The sequence below is a fragment of the Toxotes jaculatrix genome, chromosome 12 (assembly GCF_017976425.1).
Source record: "Toxotes jaculatrix isolate fToxJac2 chromosome 12, fToxJac2.pri, whole genome shotgun sequence".
NCBI lineage: Eukaryota > Metazoa > Chordata > Actinopteri > Toxotidae > Toxotes > Toxotes jaculatrix.
The window spans coordinates 25,273,257-25,297,663 of record NC_054405.1 but is presented as its reverse complement, the minus strand read 5'-3'; the positions used below and the strand labels follow the sequence as shown (position 1 = coordinate 25,297,663).

The 24,407-nt window shown below is 43.6% G+C and overlaps 1 protein-coding gene across 2 annotated transcripts in view; it reads right to left on the bottom strand.

The window, feature by feature from the left end:
* sgcd (sarcoglycan, delta (dystrophin-associated glycoprotein)) overlaps positions 1–24,407 on the bottom strand; it is a 158,048-nt gene that overhangs the window by 3,502 nt on the left and 130,139 nt on the right. For both annotated transcript variants that reach the window (XM_041051114.1, XM_041051113.1), the window contains 2 exons: positions 11,906–11,978; positions 2,583–2,706 (listed from right to left, as the gene is read on the bottom strand). In XM_041051114.1, coding sequence (XP_040907048.1) covers positions 2,583–2,706; positions 11,906–11,978 — 197 coding nt within the window. The remainder of the gene's footprint in view (positions 1–2,582; positions 2,707–11,905; positions 11,979–24,407) is intronic.

The following is a 24,407-nucleotide window of genomic DNA, read 5'->3' as shown; positions in this document are numbered from 1 at the left end:
GCTGCTGTTGAACAAATCTTTCACCACGAGGGGCGGACGGTGTGAAACACTGAGAGAGCCTGTGTGTTAGAGTGTGTGTGGGTGGATGGTGGAGAGCATGTGAGTGCTAAGGACAAAGATACATATGGCTTTGGCAGGTAAAGGTAAAACGCACACGGTTATGCAAATATGCTCCTGATTATGCCAGTGATTAATAAAATAAATAAATAAAAGTCTTTAAAATACAGTGCAAATTCACCGTATAAGATTCTAGTACTTTCTTCTGGATTGAACTGAATCACAAACACAGTCTTTGCCAGGTGAATTTTTTTCCTTCTAAAATTTAAAAACCTTCCTGCTGTTTGGCAAACACATTCACACTCTTTGCCTCTGTGCCACAGCCTGGGATGTAACTATCAGTGAAGCTAAAACAGCATCTACCCAGGCTGTGCAGCGAAAGCTCCATGTTAGCAGAGCAGCAGCAGCAACTTCAGTCTGAATCCATGTCTGGAGAGGATGCGTTCAGGCACAGCGCTGTGTGTGGGTCACTCGGGTATCGGCAGCGTTCAGACTCCGCTACACAGACGCTGTGAAACGGTGTAAAGTGCAAGTGAAATGCGAGTCATTATGCCTGTGCAGCAGCGTGGTCATGTAGAGCATCACTGCTGTACAGGGTGTGAAGAGTCGTCACTTCTAATTGGCAGATTGTTACTCTGTGTGTGTGTGTGTGTGTGTGTGTGTGTGTGTATGAGTCTATTTCTGTATGAGCCCGTGTGGTGTGTGGGTGTCTAATGACCAAAACCCTTCTGTAATTGCAGTGGCCGTGCCAGAGGTGTGTGTGTGTGTGTAAGACAGAGGTTTAACAAATGGACATTTGCAACATTAATGGAGTGTGAGGACGCGATTCTAATTATATGAAGAGTTCAGCAGCTTCATTTTCGACCACACACCCGTGAAAAGTGTGACAGGATGTGACGCCGACGTGGCCTCAGACCATGAAGCCGAATCCAAGGGCACCTTCCTGAATCAGCCTCTCTCTCTCTCTCTGGTCCATCTCATATCAGCAGCCTGTCTTAATGTATGAAACTGTTTTTGTGGGAAACTTTTAAACACTTTCTTCTCCCTAATCCTCCTCCGTTGATTTTAACAGATCTGACATGACACGTCTGGTGCAACCTAAGGAGGGAAATCCTTTTATCAGCGCAGCCGACCGTGATGAATGTGAGGACTGATGTGTGTAACGAATCAGGGGATGGTTGGAGGAATTTAGGAGCAGGGAGGAAAGGATGAAAAAAGGAAAGAAGCAGCATGAGGAGGAGGAGGAGGAGTGGATGAGCAAACAGGGAGAAAGATGGTAAATAAGCAAAGTTAGAGACAGAAAGAGGACAGGAAGGAGGAGGATGGAGAGAGGAAGGGACAGGAAACTGGGAAGAAGGATGGATGGAAGCTGTTAAAGTAAGTATGAAGAGGAATTAGTGACTGAAAGGAGGATGGAAAGAGAAAAACAACCAGCTTCTGTTCTCCATCTTCCTGCTTTTCTGTGAGGCTCATACAGACTCTGGTGGACGGCCAGTGTGTGGGAAACTGCCACCAGCCAACAGCAAAATGCTGCTGCGTGTTGGCTGAGGGAGCTAACTATTGTTTGGACTGTCGTCGTTTGTTAAAAATAAGTTTGGACGGGAGAAATACTGATTTGAGATGGAGCCCGATCAGCCATTATGGCCGGAGGACAAGAAAAGTTAATTTCTCAGTTTGCCAGAACAGAGAGGGAGAGAGAGAGAGAGTGGGAGATTTTATCTCTGTGCAGAAAATACATCTGAAACAACACGACAGCATTTAACAAAGAAAATGGCTCATTCTGCTTCACCACTCAAATAAACAACTTAATGAAAGGTTTGATTTAAAAACAATATCGGCTGTAATTCAGTTCTAAGACTGCTGGTGTTAATTAGCAGTTGTTTAAAAAGATGCTTGCATCCATCAGAATCTTTCTGTTCTGTAAATAGATGGAGAAACAGACCTTTTTCACCTGAGCTTTTCCTGACATCAGAATGTCTTTGTGTTAATGGATGTGTCTTATTTTGGAGTGAAATGAAGAACGTTTTTTTTTTTTTTTTTTCAAAATAAGACGAGGCAATTTGTTAAAACATCTATTTTTAGACAGATGATTGAGAGTTCAAAATAAACACAGCTCCTGAATGATGAGAGTTGAGTTCATGCTTCACAGTCTTTTGCTTTGTTATTTTCAGGTAATTGGATGTTATTTCAGTCCAGTTACAACAGGAGAACTCATCAGAGTAATCGCTGAGCTCTGGGAACATGGTGACATCTCTACACTGACGTCCGAAGCGGCAAAACACGCAGTTAAGTGAGCTGATTTTCCAGATTGTTGAAACAACTGCGTGCGCACAACTAACTACTCGTCTCGTCCATGTCCCTGTCCATGTTTCTGAATCTATAAAACATCTTTTTAGTTTTGCCTGATCTCAACAATTAGCTCCGGGAGTTCACTGTTATTCTTTTCAAAACTATGAAAATAAGACTCAAGTTGCACCAGGAACCAGAATTGACAGAAAGTTCATTTGTGCTTCTGGCCGACGCACCTCTCCATCTTTGGACTCCAGTCGCAGTTCGTTCCTGCAGATGGCCTGGATGTCTCCGGCCTCAGCCAGGATCTGGATGCCTTTCGGAGCCTCCATCAGCAGGGAGCGAGTGGGAGACTCCAGCCTGGGAACACACACACACACACACACACACACACACACACACACACACACACACACACACACACACACACACACACACACACACACACACACACACACACACACACACACACACACACACACACAGGCAGAGCGGCTCTGTTAGTGATCACTGCTTCTGCTTCATGTTTGCATGAGCACAAGAACAAAGTCTTAAACACCAAAGATGGGAAACAACATAAGAAAGAAGTTTAAGTTTTGAATACACCCACGGTTTGTTTTCTTTATAATGATCCTCAGCTGCATTTGTTCCATGTATTAATTTGATTTGTGTCAGGCAGCCTAATTAGATCCTGTAAACTAACGTCACACTTCTGAAGCAGCTTGTTTATGAGACTGTTTTTGAAGTTGTTCATCGTGACACTGAAAAGATTACAAACACTCTTCAGACAGTGAGAAGCATCTCAATCCTTAAACATAACTTCAAACCTCAAGTCCAAACTCTCAGAGTGAAGACCAGACAAAGTCCGTCCACTCTCAACCTTTAAAACTCAAAATGGCCGTCACAAAGACAGAAGCACGAGAACACACACACATTTCAAGGAGCATGACTGGAGTGTAAATTGAGTGGATCTGTCACTTGAACACTGCGGCTGCTTACATATTTCTGTATGAGGATTAAAAATCAGCCCACTCCTCTTCACGTCTTGACAAAACCACTTCGAGCCACAAGCCGATCTTTACAGGAAGCAGCAAAGGTGTCAGAATGCTTCAGTGGATTCAGACTTGCGGAGGAGGTCTCTGTAGACTTCCTGTCTTCCTGTCACCACGGCATACGTGATATTTTCTCCACAGGGTTTTCACGGCTTATATCAGACGCACTGTATTCAGCTGGAGGACCGTGAGCTTTTGTTCTGAGTGAGGAGCAGCTCGTAAAGGTCCTGTTTATATGCACAGTACATGACGCCCATTACATTAATGCAGATTATGTAACATATGACGTAATTATCAACTTTAATTTAACTTTAGTTTAATTTGAAACTTAGTTCTATAGAAATCGTGTTTTTTAGAGAGTAAAATTCTAACTCCTACAACATCAATAAGCCTCAGCTGCTGCTGCTGCTGCTGCTGTGGAGAAGAACACAGTCCAAACATATTGTTGCTATTGGGAAATACAATCTGATTTAAGCTGCTGAAATATTTTAGCAGCATGTGAATCTTAGTGCTGCATAAAACAGGATCTGAAGCTTGAGGCGAGTGAGTTTCTCACTAAAACGAACTCTGGGAATTCCAGTAAACTCCTCTCCTTAAGTATTTATGTTCACAGGCCTGCACTTTTGACCTTTCAGTAACGAATCAGATGTTTTCATCGTTCCTTAAAGTTTTAACATGAACAGTGGATCACACCACATGTATGTGAGCATTTAGCAGCTGAAGAGCCGGATTCAGTTCTAATGTGGCAGCAGTTCAGTGTGCTGTGTTAACTGCACAGAGACGGCTGTTTCAAAGTCAATCATTACTTACTGTATCAGTAAAAACACTTCAGGCTGGTTCACACAGGTTCAGGTCAACACTAAATATTTAATAACACAGTTTGCACAAATAATCCATCTCTGCTGCTAATTAACCAGACTGTGTATTTTTTTTAAAAACCAACTCAGACGGACAATTTATCGACAAACATCCACATACAAAAAAAAATATGATTCTAAACACGTCCAGGTCTTTGCTTCCTTCAGCAGTTTCATGTTTGTGTATTACTTTAAAATAAAACTTAGACGATAACGCAAGGTGATCAAAGTTAAGAACAAGCTTTGGCTTTGAACTGTAATCTCCAAACTTCCACGCAGCAGAATTAACAAACCGTGTTCTTATGGCAGATCTCTGACATGTTCTAACGTCATCGAAGAGGAAAAATAGGAAGGAAGTGAAACAGTCGTATTAAAAGTTTCATCAGTCAAAGTAACAGCAGAAGAAACAAAAATATAAGAGCAAGAAGAAGAACAGGGGGACCCAGCTGTGTTACTGCTAATAAAATGGAATCTCCTGCAGTTTGCCCGTGCTGTTCTCTGAATTTGCTCCTGGCAGGTTTAGGGATCAAAGTCGCACAGGTGGTGGCCTGAATTCCCCAGAGGAACGAAGAAAGGTGAGAGGAGCTGTAGCACAGTGGCGCTCATTTCATGTTGCACTAGTACAGTTTGACAAGAAGAAAAAAAAAAAACGTAACTAAACTAAACTTTTGTTTGAGCAGTAAAACAACATTTTTTGTGAGATCCTCTAAGTTCAAGTGAAGTCTATGCTCAGGTTAACCTGGAGTGGAGACAGCAGATGCTGCACATATGAACATGTATGTAACTCATTTTGTCTGCAGTCATTTTGAAAAAAGTTTGCATGAACATCGGCTCTTTGTTTCACAGTTAACGCTGAGGAGGCAGCACTCACCTGTACAACCAGACATATTAACCTCTCATTTTACACAAACACTCCAGCTGTGACCCACAGACCCTACAGCACATTTACAGCAGTGCTCCTGAATGAGCTGGAGAAGAGACAAGCTTCAGTCTCCAGGAATAAAATCTTCAGTCGGAATTCTCCAGGGAGGAGCGAAGACGAGTTTCACACATTCTGAGCTTTTACAGTGGAAAGAAATCTGCGTGTTTTAGGAGCCGTCTTTGGAGAAAACTGGCCACTGGCACCCAGGCCCCCCCCCCCCCCCCCCCCACACACACACACACACACATAGTAAAGTTTGATGTGCTACAGTAAAACAAATCTGTACAGCAGATAATAACTTTAACACTGACATCAAGAACAATGGTTCTGATCTGTAGTAGCTCCCCACAGCTTTCAGTCAGTGTGAACTCCACACTGAGTTTGGAGCTTATTCTTAAAGATGAGCTGCTTGAGATTTATAAACGACGCTGGGGAAGAAACTGCAGCCAAAAGCTGATGAACACGACAAAGACAAAGGACGTCTGACTGTGGGAGTGAGCAAGTTCCCAAATTAAAACTTCAGTCTCCTTTGCATCACCCTTTGCTCTTTGTCCACAGAGGGTTACACCTTAACACTTATTAATTACAGTGTGTGTACAATGGTGATAAGTTAAATATATATATAATCTACTGCCTCATCATTGTGTTTGATTTTAAACATTGTGTTCAGTCTTTATAAGTTCTCAGTTAAACTGGATTAAGGTGCGACACGTCAGACCAGTCACTCACTGTATCAGCCCGTTTCTGGACTTTAGCAACCGGCTGCAGTGGGTCAAAGGCCTGTGGGTCAAAGGCCTGTGCCACACTGCTGATATTTGTCCAAGGACCAGATTTGGTGGCTCAAGGTCAAAGGTTCCCGGCTCTTCACCTTTACAAAGAAACACCTGTGCGAGGACAAAGGGGAAGAATTTTCCACCAACACTGAAAAGAAGTCGGAGGTTTTCAGTGTTTGTGGATTGGAAGTAAAACAACTCACACTTGCATCAGTCTTTCCAAAGACCTCCCTCCTCCTTCATCCTCCCTCCTCCTCCCAGGTTGCTCCTCGGGGAGTCAGGCGATGAAATATTTCTCTCCCGTGGTTGTATTATTTTCATTTCCTCTTCGCTGCCGCTGTGAACTGCAACTTTATCTCATGTTCTTTTTCCATTTCTTTTACTTTTATTTCTTTCTTATTCTAATATAAACAGTTTTTCACATTTCACAAAAATAGAAAAAAAAGGAAACTGTGACTGAAAGCAATAAACGTACATAACAAATTTAAAAGTGAAGAAGAAAGTAATCTGAGCCATTACTGTTGTTTTAATATATTTATGTACATTCACTTTCTGTCTGTTAAAAATAAAATGATATTCCACTGTCTATACTATTTTAATTTTTGTCTCTGTTTCCCTGTTGTCACCTATTATTTTCATGGCTGCCACAACCTCATTTCCCTTCACTTTCTACATCCTCTCATCCTTCTTCTCTTCTTTAGCAGTGCTTCATATCCACAACCGGGATCAAAGGTTAATAACTTTTCACGCTTCCTCCTCGTGTCGTCTGCCTTCAGATAATAACGGAAATGATTCGAGGTTTTTTGACACAACAGAAACTGTAAACTTTCACGCTGTGAAACCTGTGGGCGGCTTTCGTGCTTCCCCTTCGCTCTACATGTGACTCCTTTGTCCTTGGCGAGGACGCTGTCTTTAAACCATTTGCCACTGTGTTTTGTCTGGTGTGACCACAGTGGTCAGCACGGTTTGGTGTTATAAATATATAAGCTACAGAGAGTTGAAATGGGCTCCTGTCGTGCCACGCAGCAAATCACAGGTTAAATGGCAATCTCAGGTGATTCCAGTGAAGCTGATTGCCTCGCTGGGCTTTGTGAACGTCCCAGTGGATTACCTGAACATTCTGCTGCGCAACCGACCATCCTCTCAATTACTGAGATCAGTGTGAGCTGAAGGTGTGCAGGACGATGAAGGCAGAGCGGAGGGGAAAGAGAGGAGCGGCTGTGACATTAGAGGAGACAGAAAGGGAAGAATAGATGAAGAGGATGAAAGGAAAGGGTGCAGAGGTGGTCTCTTAATTTGCTACCTGTTTTTTTTTTAAATTCTTTTTCTTTCTTGTTCTGGTGATTTCTCAGAGGTGCTGATGGTGCAGCCAGAGACACAGGCAGAAACATCTCGAGCAGTGATCTCTTTTATAGTGCTGTAATATGCTGCCCATTATTTTCATATTAGGAACGTGTTGGTTTTCTGAATTCTGATCAGCTGTTTGAAAATGGTCAAGCAGAACAGAAGATGAGCAACAGAGATTAATATGAAAGTGAGCAAAACAAATCAGAAGGAGGACGACGTGAGGAGAGGATGATGGTGTGAGGAGGAGAAGTGGAGGCGACAGGAAAAAGGGAGGAGCAAGGCAATTGATGCAAGAAGAGGAGGAGGAGGTGGAGGGGAAAAGGGGGCAAGGTGAGGATGGAGAGGGAAGATGAGAGGAGAACAAATGAGAATGAGGAGAGAGAGGAGACGAGGGACCTACCGCAACATCTGACACAAGAGCAGAGATGGAGAGAAGAGGAAATGACAGGAAGAGAAATGAAAGAAAGAGCTTAAGGCAACGTCCACTGAGTCTCTGATCTGTGTGCAGACCACAGCAGTTGGTTTGCAGTGTCACGAGAAGGACAGACTACTTCCTGAAGAAACAGGTGCTGCTGCTGAGGACAATACGAGAAGGACAGACTACTTCCTGAAGAAACAGGTGCTGCTGCTGAGGACAATACGAGAAGGACAGACTACTTCCTGAAGAAACAGGTGCTGCTGCTGAGGACAATACGAGAAGGACAGACTACTTCCTGAAGAAACAGGTGCTGCTGCTGAGGACAATACGAGAAGGACAGACTACTTCCTGAAGAAACAGGTGCTGCTGCTGAGGACAATACGAGAAGGACAGACTACTTCCTGAAGAAACTAACATGCTCGTAATGACAGTTTCAACAAGCTGATATTTACTGGGTATAATTTATCCATGTTCACATCTTAGTTCAGTGTGTTAACATGCTAATATGTGCAAATTAGCCATAAACACAAAGTGCAGCAGAGGCTCATGGGAATTTTGTTAATTTTCAGTCAAAGCTGAAAGATGTAATTTTCATATCATCATTTTTCCGTTGAATGACTGGTTTTAGGAACATTAACACTGATTAACACGGATGTAGTCACTGGACCCATAGTGTGAGAATATGAAATACTGATATTACTACAACTAACAGTAATAATAAAAACAACAACAACAACAAATCTGCCCCTGCAGCAGGATGTGAACATGTACAGGTGTCAGTGTAAGAAGAACCAGATGATAACAGGTTCACTCAGCAGTGTGATAACATGTTATCTGTCAGCGCAGGTTCACTCTCGGCTCCATAACATTCAAACGCAGAGTGAAGACTGCAGAGCGCTAAAAACAGCTGTCCCTACGGGGAGAGTCGAGGGACAAACCTCACTGAGGTCGACCTCCTGTGAGTCTGATGTGACTCTGTCAAACTTTTTCACGTTGTGGAAACTTTGAGCTTCTCAGCTCCTGCAGGAAGTGAAACACTTCACATCTCATTTCGCCTTAAGAAAAAAAATAAACCTCAAATTTCCACTGGCTTTATTTTTTCCCCCCTTCCCGTTCATTCACTCTCTTCACTTCTTCTTCGTATTGCTTCATATATATTCCTTTTATCTGTGCTCTGAATTGGTCAGGGCATAAATCAAGGTGTGCTATCAGATTCACCCACGCTGCCATTTTACTTTCACAAAGGCGTTTGTCTGATGCAAGGACACATCCCGTTGACAAGGCATTACCACGCAGATGGATATGATGGTTAGGGTTTCGATAAAGCACTGACAGCTCTGGGTGGGATGTGTGTGTTTGTGTGTGTGTGTGTGTGTGTGTGTGTGTGTGGATAATATCATATCCTGGAATAGGATTTGAATCCTCGATTGCTACCTGCCAAGGGGTTGGGAGAGATTAGAGTGAGATTAGATTTTAGCCATGCTCCAACGAGCTTGCTCCCCTTTTCTGACATAATTGGATAGTTTGGGCCATATTTCATTCTCAATTGCCTGGTTGTCACCAAAGATGCATAAACACAGGGGAAGAGGGAAGAAGAAAGCACATCGCTGTAGACTCAGACTGTCGCATTATGCAGACGGTCACATGATGAGGGGCTTTGGAGCGTCGCTCAGAAATGATCTGTGCATCACTGATGGGACTTTTTTTTCCCTTTCTTATTGTTTGGAATGATGATCTTGGAAGGAACGCAGCAGTGATTGATGAATCACAGTTCATCTCAGTGCACACCACACCGAAATACTGTTATTAGATATTTGTCATCAAAGTCCTTCTCTATCCAACCCCTAATTCCCGTCACACTCGTCTGTGCAGCGTTTCTTTTGTCACATAAAGCTCTTTTTCTTTCTTTATATTATCTCTCCATCCCCCTTATCTCTCTTTTCTATCCTCTTCCACTTCTTCCTCCCCCTCTGTCTCCCGTCTCATTCTTTCTCTGACAAAAATCAGCCTCTCTCTCACTTTTGCTTTAATATTTGATTTTTTTCTGTTTTGCCAGCCTCCTGTGCTTTGTCCTTTCAGCCCCTTTCATTCTCGCTCACGTCTCTTTTTTTTTCTTGCTCCCTCTTGTTGCTTAATCTTCACACTCTGTACTTTTGTCAACTCTTTTTTCTAGATTTTCTTATTTTCACTTCACAGTCTTTCTACTTTTTTTTTTCCTTCCATACTTTTCTCTCAGTTCAGATCAAAGAATGTCGCTGTGCTGTGCAGACTGAGAGGCCGCTCACAAAACACTCACTGAAGGAATGTAAAGAATATTTAGATCTTGTTTCTGCTGGACTGAATTTTAAGGACAAAGCGTTGATGCTGCTGGTGTTTCAGTGTTTGTGTATGTTGTTTCTGTGGTATTCTGAGTGTGCAGGACCCGAGCACTGACTGTTATATGACTGTTAGCTATATTTAGCTGGATATAGTTAAACATGCAACACTTAAAATCAACGAATAGAGAAGAACGCTGATGTTGAATGGAACGGAAAACATCTCTGGTGAGTTCAACACGATTAAATTTAGGTAACATCTGCACTTGGTTCATGTTTGACGATTAATCGAATCAAAACTAAAAGGTGTGTATCTGTGACAAAACGCACAGACCAACAACAACAACAACAACAAAACAAAAGAACAGATCAACAAAGCCAATAATGAAACACACAGGTTGTGTCCTGCTGTGTCAGGTGTTTCCAGTTACTGTGGTCCATTAGGCCTCTGCTGCGGTACAACGAGTACAACAGGAAGCAGAGGGAGATGTCAATCAAGCACAGTGCGTGCACGCCCACCCAGAAAACACCTGTGTGCACGGTTAATAAGCACTGATGGAAAAAAAAACAGGGTTTAACATTTAAATTAGAAGAAGTGTGATAACAAATTTGATTTTCACTATCCACCGTTCGTCTCCTCTCAGCCTGGTTTTCCTTCCACAGCTCACTCCTTCACTGTCTCACTGTACTCTGCAGCTCTCTCGCTTTCTCTCTCTCTCTCTCCTTTCTTCTTCTTTCTCTCATTTTCTGTCCGCTCATAAACATCCCTCTCTCTCTCCTCTGTCACCGCGCCTCTCTCTCGCTCTTTCTGATGGACTGTCATCTCATCTGACATCACGGGAGGGAGGAAGATGATAAACAAGACACCACGGAGACATGTTTGGCTGTCCACACACACACACACACACACACACACGCACACACACACGGACACACGCACACGCACACAGGTCAGAGGTTTGTGTGTCTGATTTCCATATGAATTTGGCATTTCTGATTCTAAACTGGTGAAACTGAATCTATAATAATTTGCTGAACTGAAAATAAACTTGTTTGGACTCTGAAGTGAAGCGTACATCAGAAGCAGACTTATTCCACCTCTGTTCTCCATCTTTACGATAACTACGCTCCAAACATGGCTGAGTACAACACTTCCTTCTCTCCTCCTTCCTCCCTTCATCACATCATCTCTTCCCCTCCTTTCCTTTCATGTCTCTTCAGCCAAATCTTGTTTCTTGCTTCTCTCTGCTTCTCTTTAGTCCTCTCTCTCATCTCATGCCTCTCCCGTTCGTTTCCCCTTGATACAGGATACGTTGCTCTGATGTTTGTTGATTCTGATGAGTGTCTGGGTGTTGATTCAGAGACGGACGGGAGACGGGGAGGGATAATGCATCTATTGCCAAAAGATGTACCCACTGATCTCTAAGATTACTCCACACAGCAGACAGACGTTACCGGACAGGGGAGCTAATTGCAGAGGGAAAAGTGCGTTTTCCACCACTTCACAGAGTTTTACATTTACATCCTGCCTCTTTACCAGGTCTCACCTTTTTTTCTTCTCATGCAGCTGAAAGGTGCCAAAACCTTGAATGCAGCTGATTAAGCACATGCAAATACAATATGACTGAAAAAAAAAAGCATAAGTTCATAGTAAATATTTATACATATATTTATGTCTCATTTTTCTGTTCTTAATTCCCATTTGTTTTATGTTATTTTCATAGAAGATTAAGAAACCAGTAAATATTCACATCCCAGGAGATGGAACCAGTGTGTGCTTCTGTTTCTGATCAGTCTACATCCCTGTGTGCACTCACACCCCAGTTTTCCTGCGCGTCCATGCATTAGCCGTGAAACGAGCAGACACTGACTCACCGTAGCTCTTTGAACGGCTCGGCCCTGACGTGCGGCGTCTCCACTGATTTGCTGAACACGGCTCCTTCAGCCCCTGAAATCACAGAACACAACATCAGACGGGAGGCTGCCGTCAATGGAAACCACAAACTGCTCCTGTCTGATCAATGGACATAATCTGTGAGACTCTGCTGATCTATACGGCTCCAGTCAGCCTGCCTCGCCTCACTGATAACACTGACTCACACGTATATGGAACAATACGAGTGCTTCTATAAACCAAAAACATTATTTCATGAAGGAAAAAGAAGAATATTTTATTTTAAAGCTGCTGTTGCAGCAGCTCAGAGCAGAACGGACAGTTCACAGAAACACGACCGGAGAAACATGCTCTGTTTCCTGTGCCAGGTAATCTGAAATTTCCACCCTGTGCTTTGGTTCAGTTGTAGCTGACAGCGGCAGAGTCCCTCTGCTCAGTGGTGGACATTCCAGTTTGATCCGGATGACTTGTCCACACTGAGGACAAAACACCCAGGTATCAGCAGAGCAATGCAGGTAGGAACACATGGACCCGAACACTGGGAAGACAAAACAACTGCTTCACAAACACATGGTACCACACAGGACAGCCAGGTCCTCAGGTCAGGACTCCGCAGTCCACCAACATCTGAAGGACGAGGGTTACGAGTTATTCGAAAGAACCGTGATGAAATACTTTGCCACCTGAGGTATGATTTACATTTCAACGAAGAAATCCTGGGCCGGCCCCGCGCCCCGAGGCTCTGATTGACTGTAATGCCAATGCAGCAGCTCAGCCAGAGCAAACTGAGGCATTCAGCTACATCAAATCAACAAAGCATCAGGTGCAGATCAATGGCCATGACTAAACGCGTTTCAGAGTGTTTTGAGGCGCTGCTGGGAACCCAAACACCTCCCCCTCTGTGACACTTCTAACTTTTCACTGCTAAGTTAGATGGAGAGCGAAAAGTTTCAGCCACGTCAAACGCAATATTTGTTGGCATTTAGACTCGATTCAGAGCGATGAATTGTGTGCGCACAGGTGAGGCCCCTTTGTCTCACTCACCACGTCAAACGTCTGACATCTCCATTAGAGGACTGTCAAACCATCCTGCTTACAACAGGAGAAAACTATATTCTCTAATGACAGCGGCGTTTGATCGTTGAAGTTTCATCAACATCTGATGACTGAATAGCACAGAATAACTGCTTTATATGGAAATTCAACATTAATATCTCACGTTACATCAGAGTTTAAACTACCTGCTGTTCTCAGAATAACAACAGCGACACAATAACTGCAACGGCATCAAATTGTACATGCAACTCACATTTTTGGTTCCCAGTGTCTAAATACAGGAACCCGGTGCCACAACTCCAGTTTCTTCAGGGATTCAAACATGTCTCACATTATCAGACTAAACTTACAACAGAAGTTCTGTAAAAAACACGGGATCCCTCAATTCAGAAAGCTGTTAGAGCATCAGAATAAGAATATAAATACATAGGAGCATGATGAGAGGGCAGGGAAGGGAAATGTTGCACAAACAATGGAAAATCAGTGTCACAGTGCAGCACTAATTGTTAAAGTCAGTAACAGCAGAGCTGAAAAAAGCAAACTGCCCTCACTTCAGTCGTTTTATGTCGATGCCACCTGGACAGACGCGGTCGTGTCAGGACAAGTTTGACATGTTTGAGTATTTTTCAATTAAACAGGAGTTTAATGGCTGAGTTTCCCTGATGTCTGGAGATATTTACAACTCTCTCGTTCCTCCGGGGAGCTCTTCATAATACAGCTCAACCTGTCGGAAAGTCAGAGAAATAAAAGATCTTTATGCAAAGTGGAGCTCGGGCTCGCCCATGTGGGATAGATAACTCCTCTTAATGACTGCTACAGGTGGAGACGCTTCTGTTCCTCTTCCTTTTTTCACCCAGTTGGATTGAACTCTTGGTGAAATTTGACTTGTATGTTTACACAAGATGAAATGCAGCACTGAGAGCCGAATACTTTCTGGGTAATTCTTAAAACTATATCAAAACTGATCAAGTAAAACACAAATATTACACATTATACAACAGATCAGTTCCAAAGTAATAATATAAACACACACTTGTCACTGCTGCCTGGTTAGCTCAGTTGGTAGAACATGAGACTCAACTTCTCAGGATCGTGGGTTCGAATCCCACTCTACGTCAGTTTAACTGTGACAGACTCAGATTTTGTGAGTAAAGTGTGGATGACTGTTGGAAAGAGATAGACAGGACAGAGGAGGAGTTGCTGATGGTAGAAATGATTATTTGTTATCAATAATCATTGATTTCTTTTTGTTTTTTTTTATTGCTTTATTATATGATTGAATATCTACTGCGTCAAGAAGTTCAAGTATTGCAACCACGATTTGCTCTTGGGAGATAAGTCGCAACAAGTGCTTCATTTCTCAGAATTTTAAATTTAAAGATTCGTTTCTCAGGTTTTCAGAGAGTTGAAACTAAACCGATGGGTTACAAAAAAATTCTCTATTTCCCAGCACATGAAAGCTCTGGTGACATTTAAATACCTACTATTGAGTCAGTTAGAGCCGGAGTACAGAGAGGAGGATGTAAAGTGAAGTGGAAGCCTCGGTGCATGTCACTGCCTCTTTCCCGCGGTAAAGTGAGTGAAGATAAAACAGAAGCCTCACATTAGAAACTCCAGCTCTCAGTCGCAATAAAAAGAACAAAAAGCTCTGTAATTTGCTTCTGGCTGTCACTCTGCCTTAACTCACCAGTTTAAAGGATAAAACTGCTGCCATTTTATTTTATTCATACAACCATCACAACACCCCTATAGAAAGTTCAAATACAGTGATGTAGTCACAGTCACTGTGAAGGAATTAGTTTTTTTTTTTTCTTTTAATGTATAAATACCCTTTAACAGGAAGAACGCTCTGTGATTGCAGCCCAGAACAAAACACACAGTGCTGCTGAACTGATCCTGAATTGATCTGAAATCCATAAGGGAAGTATTTCAGTTTTCTGAATTTAGTTCTTCAGAACACACACCTAACATTTCCTACTGCTGCTTCACATTAAAAGCCTTCAACTGGAAAAACATGGGGTGGCTTTTACTGTGAAACAGCCACAGGAAATGGGGTTTGTGGTGACAGTGAATGGGCTTTAAAATGTGTCAGTAAAACAGGACGCAGTCGTATTTGGAGCTTCTGTTTTTCAGAGGATCACTTTTAAATTTTAGAAAGAGAAGCTATAACAAGAAGAACGTCCAGCTCCTACACAGGTTGCATCACAGCTCTTAACTTATCGACGATGTGTGTTTAGGTAAAATTGATTATCTGTTTTTTTTAGAACTCATATATCGATATCAGCATCAGTCAGACTGTGGTTGTGTGTGTTGGACATTGATGGAGAGTTTGAAGACGCGACGTTCACTCACATTAAATGTCACAGATTATCGACATTGTGACACCGCAGATGTTTGTATTTTGGCCCGACCGTCTTTATTTGTTTTCAGTCAGTGGGACGATTCATTCATGTGCACCTCTGTGAATAAAACCCTGATTTATCTGATTTTCTGATCACAGGCTGCGTGTGAATGCTGAGCAGACAGCAGCGATATGTCACAGCACTGACATGTTCATGGACCCGGGGGGCGGGGGGAATGAATGATGCCATTAAAGATTAATGTGTCTGTGTGACCAGCTGTGTGTCCACGTGGATCCATGTGCATGTGTGTGTGTGTGTGTGTGCTCGTGAGGCAGCAGTCGTCCGGGGGCACACATCATCCATTGTGGCCTGAAGTATCTCAGAGGTGATGAAATACTGTGACACACACGGCACAGAGAGAGAGAGATCTCCCTCCAGGAATAATTTCAGCCATTGGTAACAGTCGTGGACTAAACGCGAGCAACAACAACTGGAAACCCAAACCTGGCGTTTATCGTTCCTGTGCGTAATGCTCCTTCTCTTGTGCTTGAATTGTGCAGCTGACATGACGGGAATCATGGAACCATGGACAGGAATCATGACGGGGGATTAGCCTCCTCATTCCCGCTCGGATCTTTACAGAGCAGAGACTTTTCCAACAAATCTAACTGTACAACCGTTTGCTATAAATGGTCAATGCCTTGATGACTGAACTATAAGATACACATTATAAAAAAAGTACGAGCACAGAGCAGACATTTTCTAGTTAGAGCAGTTATTCTGTCACTGAAATCAAAGAGGTCTGTCAGATCTGAATCTCCTGCTGCAGCTGCTGCTGATGAAAACAGGAAATGAGCGGCCCTGACTATCTGCTGTGCTCAGTACACTAAACTATACATTGCTATGCTGCGTTTAAATGCATACATGAATATTAATGTCACATTTTTCTCTGACACGTGAGCAGGATTAGCGTGTGCAGCCACACAGCTCACTGTAACACACTAACTGACTTACTGTATATACTGAGCACTGTGTGAATGCATGGACGTGATAACAGGAAGCTCTAACAGACAAAGTCGCGCTGGATGTGATTGGCCGCCGGTGACATGAGCACCTCTATCTTCAATCCCATTTAATCCACAGACGTAAACGACGACTGTTTAGCGTGTTCACAGCCACACAGGACCTGTAACACTTGAGACAAAGCTACTGGACGCTCACTCAGTCTCTGATTCTGTTTGGACGTCTAACTGTGAAATTATGACCAATGACTGGACGTTTCACTGCGTGAAACCCGCTCTCACACACTGAGATGAAGCCAATTTTTTGATGTTTGGTTTGTGGCATCAAATTTTTCTTTTTTTTGATGAAGAGTAGTAATTTCCTGTAATGGTCTATCTGCTTTTCCTCAGTCTGCCTCAACCACCTCCTCTGCAGCTGGTGATTGCCCACATTTCCAAAACTGACTCTGAGAACTCAGAGAAAAGAAAGTTGACTTTTAATTCACAGACACGGAAACAGAGTGGCGAGTGATTCCAACACACGAAAGCTGAGAATGAAAGTATGAACGCGGGGTTCACTGTAACATCTGTACCTCCTGTAACGGATTCCTCCTTCTATGAATGTTCATATTTGAACGCTTTGAAGTCCAGAGAGAAATGTGTATGACAATAAATTTTCTCCCTAAAGGTTTAAGATCAATGAAAAATGTGGTGGATCCACATTAAGGTTTGACACTGAGCACTTCAGGGCACAGTCATCACAACAAAACTGCAAACTGCTGGAGGTGAGAATGTAAAATCCCGCAATCAGAGAGGCCTGCCTCCCAAAACCCTGCAGGAGCAGGAAGTTTAAAATTAACCCATTTAATATTTTTCTCTCTCTGCCTCCTATTATCTTTCTCTCCCGCTCCATCGTTTGCACGCGCTCGTTTCCTCTGCTGCAGACTTTGTGATATTCTTCTTTGGGTATTTCAGGCAGACTGGAGGTGTAGCCAGCAGCCCTTTCTAATAAATAACCAGCTCTCCCTGTTGAGACGCTTTGCCCTTTCTCCTCTGAATGGTATGAGGAAATCATCAGCTTTTATTAAAGGGGGCAATTCTCCACCTCAACAGTAAGTTGAGGCCGTCAAACAGTGTATGCAGCTGGCAGATTGGAGAACGTGAAGAGAGAAGAAGGAGATCAAAGTACAGAATGTACTGAATACAGAAGAGAGAGGGAGTGAAACAGAGGAAGGGGAGATGGAGAAATTGAAGTAGAACTCAGAGAAAAAATGTGGAAGGACAGAAAAAAAAAGAAAAGAAAAACAGGTAAGAGAAAAGCTAACTACGGCAGCCTGGTGACAGATGGATCTCTCCTGCTCAACTCTACCTGGCTCGTCACATACAGTATGCAGCCGGCGGATTACAGCTCGCTAGGAGAGACGTGACAAGCCACCAACAATTTCTCCCACACTGCAGGTGAATATAAATCATTTACCCTGGGTCATATCACTCCCCAACTCCTGCTTTTCTTTTTTTTCCTGCCTAAATATGCTGACGGAGCAGGGAGACACTGCTGCCAGAGTGACAGTGATCGGCGGCGGGGAAGCGAGAGACATTTTCACAATGTCGGTGAAGCATCAGTGACTGACACACAGCAGCCACTCACAGTGTCAGCCGCAGAGTCCGTCCCCGGCCTGTACCCACCGACACGCAGAGCGATGCCAAAACAACGGTGCGTGTACAGCTTTGGAGCCACTGCTACAGGTTCGGAGGATCAACAGTCCAAACCACATGAAGAGGGAAGTTTGTCAGAATGTGCTGGAGATGAGAGCTAAAGCTCGGGCTGAGTTTAAAGGTGTGAGATATTTCTTCTGTGGATACAGCAGCAGCGCGCTCGCTGTCGGGTGCAGGCTGTGTCCGGTCATTATCAGCCGTGTTCACCACAGGCTAGCATGTGTCTCTGTGCCGAAAAGTCCAAATTATCCGAGTGCAGGTCTCCGGCCTGATCCCAGATCTGTGCAGGCCTCCCGTCCCCTGCTCTGCCTTCACAGACCAAAAAGTCCAAGTCATTATATTTTTGTCATGACAAACACTTTGGCCCGGTTTGTCCTCCAGCCATCAATGATCACACGCAGTGACACCACAGCCGAAACGAATAAAACCAGCGATAGAGCGGGTGTAAGTAAGGTCAGTGTCGGTGCAGCTGTAAGCAACAACATTAATGAAACATCTATACAACCAAAGTCAGCTTTGTGTTGTGCTTGTATGTTTTGTGCTCTTCATTGATAAACTCTGCTCTTGTCTCTATTCGTACATCTGATTTATCTTTACTGGTAAATTTATTCCAGGAGGTAGAACAGGTTAGTTTATCACGTCAGCTGAAAAAATTCACTTCTTCCTCTTTCTGCCTGTTGCAGCCTGAGATTCTGTGAAAAAGTCAGAGCAGAAATGTAAAAATGAGTGTGACGTCTTTTCACAGTGTCTCCGCCTGTGTCTGTTTATCATCACTGTGAGTGATCAGAGGCAGTAATTCCAATTAGACTGCAGAAAGGCTAATAAAACCCTCACAGGATAAACAAACACACAGGCACGCAGATGCACAGCAGTGTGGACACCTCAGAGGGGACAGGGATAGCTGCAGTGAGACAGTCAGGCAGACAGATGGACGTTACCGAGCACACAGTGGGTAATGTCCTTCAGTCCTCGACAGAGATTGTATAAGATAGTTAGGTGCCTGAGTCTGTCTGTCAGTCTGTCTGCCTGTCTGTCTGTCTGTCTGCCTGTCTGCCTGTCTCTCTGCTTGTCTGTCTGTCTGTCTCTCTGTCTGTCTGTCTGTCTCTCAGAGTTACAGACCTGCAGCCTGCGGGGCGGCAGTAATGAAGTCCTGAGCCTCTAATTGGAAAGAATGATATCGAGCAGGACGTTTGATATTCCACTGGAAGAAGAGCTGCCGGGGACGTTGACTTGAAGAGTGTTGGGCCCAGCTGATTAGCCTGGCAGTGTGTGTGTGTGTGTGTGTGTGTGTGTGTGTGTGTGCTGAGCTCATTGCAGTTCCTTTGTGTGTCCTGAAAGTATAAAGTAATGTATACATGTGATATCTGCTGAACGCTCGCAGCAAACGTTTCTAATGAGTCTGTTTCACAAAGAGCGAACAAAGCTGCGGCTGATTCCAGTGTTTTCATCTGTGCTGCTGCTTTACTGCTTTACTGAGTTCAGCTATAACATGAACCAACCTTATGGCCAAAAGTATGCGGACACCACCGTGGTTTGGATTGCAGTGTTGCCCCCTGTGTGCACTGCAGTGACACACGCACAAACAAACACACTAACACACGTATTAAAGCATGCACAGTGACGTCACCGTTTAGCCCAACACAGGCTGTTTGACAGTGCATGTGCAGCAGCTGGTCAGTTCGGTGAGGCTGAGGCACCCCGTGTGGTCAGGACATGAATAAAACTATTTCAGTTTTTTGGTGCGCACAAAATACAAAATTTTTTGCTCTATTTTTAAGAATTTAAATATTAAAATTTTCAGCAAAGGCCAAATATGTCAGCGCTCCACTGACGTCACCATGACTCCAAAGTGGTCTCATTCATTTGTGCAAAACAAACATCTGTGATTCATTATTTCTGATGTTCACTGCTCAAAACGTGAGAATTAATGAAGCAAAATGTTTGTTTTTCTTGCACAAATGATGCACAAACAAACGAGAGCACTTTGGAGTCATGGTGACGTTAACCGGATGCTTAAATATGTAATGTTTTAATTTCTTAAAAAACTGCTGTGCGAGAACAAATTTTAGTTTTGCCTGCACAACTGTGCACACATTTACACGAAGTCAGAAAAGCCATAAATCCCACAGTAATGTGGGAATAAGACATGTGATCATTTGCAGAAGGCGTCCAGTCCGTAATTTATTCTGCCTCACAGTAAACAGAGGTAATGTCTCTGCGCGAAGACAGTTAAACAGCGTCAGCGTCTGTGCACGGCTGCCTGTGGAAGGCACAGCTTCAAAAATAGACCAAAGCAGGAACACCACATAACGAGGGTCTGATTAAGGAAAAAAAAATCTGACTTTGCATCAATGATTTCATCAGATTGCTTCAAACTCATTTGCTGTCTGTCCTCCGTGCACAAAAACACAAAGGGAGGAGTGTGACACTGAAATAGTGCTGTGAAAGGTGTGTACACCTCATGTTAAAATGAAGTATTATACTTTAATATTATAGCCCATTAATTATGACTGGCCCATACCTATATATCACTGCTGACCATTTCCCAAAGCAAACTGAACTTTAGATTGATTTCCTACCTTCTGGGCAGCAGCTAGTTTCTGTAAATAACTCACAGAGATTTGAATAATTAATCCAGCTAACATTTAGCCACCTTTATTTTTGTGTTTTTATTTAATGTGTGTGTGTGTGTGTGTGTGTGTGTGACTAGTCTTGCGATTTCTAAACTCTGCAAATCATTTTTCATGCTGTTATAAAGTAAAAGCCAGAATCTGCCTGGAAAAAGGAAAATCAATTAAAAATCGAATGTGAATTCTCAGCACATTTCTGTATCTGCCATGAAGTGAATGACTCAGTCAGAGCAACGGAACGTGCTGCAGGTTCCCGAGGACGCTGTCTGAAAGGCTTCCTTCGGTCTTGCTGACTGGTGGCATTGTTCGTTTTTCAGTCAGAGAGCGAATGATACAGCCTGATTGTAGAGCTTCGCATTTGTCACATTCGTGTTTGAAAAGGTGCAAATGCATCTGTTTTAGAGCTGTTCAGAAACGATCCATGCTGGATGCACAGTTGTCTGCCGTGTAGAAAGCTCATGTCTTGCCAGGACAGTTGATCTGACTGTGATGATGGAGGCAGATCGCCATGAGCTGCTCATGGGGGGATGATGGGTTTCTGTAAACAATGATCTGAAGAGCACAGTCTCTACCTGCTGTATATGAAAACTGAACTGAGATATCTCCTGTTATGATTTGGTGCTATATTAATAAAACAGACCTGACTCGACGCCTGCATGTTCAATTCGACGGCCTCACGGGTCACATGTCGGACAGACGACTGGATTCATGAAGATATTTTCAAAGCCATTAACGGTCATAGAGGGAGGAGGGGGGTGGGAGGAGGGAGGGAGGAGGGAGGGGGGAGGGAACCTGTCTGACCGTTACCAGTGTTTCCTTTCATGTGCTTCTTAACTGCGGTGTAATCAGTCCTCATCTGCTGTTCAGTCGATGAGGAGCCTGCAGACTGGGATCGATAAGGCCCACCTGCATTTACACGCCGTTCAATGCCTCCACACTCGCTCTTTACCACTCTGTTCAGCCTGTTCTCCATCCTTCCTCTCATCATCTTCCTCTCTCTCTCTCTCTCTCTCTCTCTATTTGCCTCATAAACATGTACAAACCGCATGAGAGATCGATAAAACCCATCCCAGGGTTTTATTTCGACTTCCTCCAGCCAAAATATTTCGCCTCCTCTTCTGAAATTATTTCATCAGTGTGTTTCCAACATGTGACCTCAATGATAATCTCACCGTCTTCCTCTTTTTCCTTTCCTTCATCTTTCCTTTGCTTTCTCTCTCTCCAACCCTCTTATTCCTTTCTTTATTCCTACCCTTCCTCTCTCTCCCTCATCACCTTGTTACTCCTCCCTTCTCTCTTGCCTCCTCTGTTTTCTTTCTCCCCTTGTCTGTTCTCCTCTGCTTCACCTCCTCCTCATCTTTCCCTGTTCGTTCCTTCCCACCTTCTTTGCCTCCTCATTTTCCTTCCTTGTTTCCACACCTCTTTTCTACCTCTCTTCTCCTTCCACCCCTCCTCCCCTCTATCGTTTCCTTCCCCATTGTTGTCTCCCTCTCCCTTTTCCTCATCCCTCTCATCTTTCCCTCATTTTCTTTATTCACCTCATTTTTCTGTTTTCCTTTTTCCTCCATTATTTGTGGTTTCCTCTCTACCTGTTACTTCCCTTCCTTTCATGGCTCCATCCCTCCATCTCTCCCTTCTGTTTTCTTCTTCTCATCCCTCCTTTTCTCCCCACCTCTCACTCTTCATTCACTCCTTCCTAATCAATGCTTCTTTCCTCGTTCTTCTTTCTCTGTTCTTTTTTTCATCCTGTACTCGTCTTTGTTCCATCTTTTCCTGACTCTCCTTCCCTCAATCATTCCTCGTCCCCTTCACTTTCACCCTCACTCCCTGCTTCAGTGCCTTTCTTTCTTTTCTTCTTCCTGTCTTTACCTTCCTCACTCTTCCTTTCCTTTCCTTTTTTTTTTGGTCTGTCTTCCTTCTCAGATCGCTCGCTCTGTCCCTCCCTCAGTTTCTTGTCATCCCGGGATGAGATCAATCAAAAACCTACGAAGCACCGAGCAGGATAAATCAGCCGCGTTCGAGGCCTCATGAAGATTCACTTAATGGTATTTCATGTCAGTGGGCGAGTGGCACTGATAAGGAGCAGCAGCATCGGAGAGAGAGAGAGTGAGTGAAAGAGAGAAAACTGGGCTGAGGAGGAGAGGAAGACGGGGGCAGAGAGAGAGAGAGATGAGCTGGATAAAGAAAAACGCCCCGAGTGAGGACGGTAAATAAAACAAAGTAAAATTGGAGAAGAAAGATTAACAGTCTTTATAAACCCTATAAGATAACACTCACACTTGAATTTCAGGCCATCTGCCACTGAGAAGTTATTTTGTTTATCCACACCAGAGCCATTGGTGGCTGGGAATTATGGGTATTGTGTGGAAAATAGGGTATTATGAAGACTTGCAGAGATATTACAGAGCCAGGGGGGGGGAACCCACGGTGCTGCAGAGCCTTCACACCCATCTAACCTTTCCCAGCCGTGACCGTGCGCACATGTATGTGCAGTGAGCTCCTGCCAAGGTGAAATACCACGGTTACATACAAATACAGAGAGTGAGATGCTGCAGTGTGCCACTGCTGCACAGGTGAGACAGTGAGATGGAGTAATTTACTGCTCACAGGGTCTCGGGGAACAACTGGCCATGATAACGTTTGCATATCGCCAGGTTTAGGTTGCCCTGTGATTGTAACCACTGTCCCCCGTAGGCCACCGTAGATAATTCATCGCAGTGAAACATGGAGCGTTGTCGGGTCAGTAAACAATCACGGATGCAGCCTGTAGCAGGAGAGGATCTCTGCACCGTGACGTACAAAAAACATGCCATTAAAATATGTAAATAAATAAATAAGTTTTCTTCTATGCCACCTACTGGTGAGTGCAATAAATGTGTAACTGAACCAAAAGAATGAAACGTTGCAGCGAAGTATTAAACACAATGCTGATTAAAATAAACGAGCCAGTTTTTATCAGGTGCCACATGCACAGTAAAGGAATAAATTCACATTATAATCACATTAACATTTGTTGCAATTAACTCTGCATTAATGTTCATGGAAATGTAAAAAACGTACATTGTACAAAGAAACTATTATAATTAATCATAATTAAATTATTATAATCTAAAATATTCCTGCTTTACAGTAACATGACACTGCTCCGCTCGTCCACAGCCTCCTGGTTGTTTGACACAGACACCTGGGATTCCTCTGCAGACTGTCAGTCAGCTGATGTGGCTGTCGAGCTCCTGGAGGAGGTGACGGCAGCAGTTTAAGCCACTGTGGAGGCTCTGATGTATTTTTCTATTAGGTCTATAATCCAACCAACCATCTGTTCTTCCAACTTTCCTCTGGGAAACCGTACCGGGCCATTAAGACCACAACTACCCGCCACCTTAAAAGCCTCTTCACAGGGGCTGTCAACCCTCCCTCCTAACACTAACACACACACACACACACACACACGTATGAACAGTATCTACACACATTTATCTGACCAAAAGCAAACTGTGTTCTTCAAACTCTCCCCCTCACCAGTCACTACTGTTACTGGACCTGTAACTGGAAATCCCACTACTTCCACCATGTGCTGGTCAAGTGCCGATGATGTGAATTAGCCGGTGTGCTATAGACAAAGCGACGCACAGAGGACCTGCACTCATGATGCACGCTGGACGGATGGAGACACAGTATATCATCAAAGTCCAATATATTAAAACATCAGTTCTATCTTTGCTGTTTATGTGTCTTTTA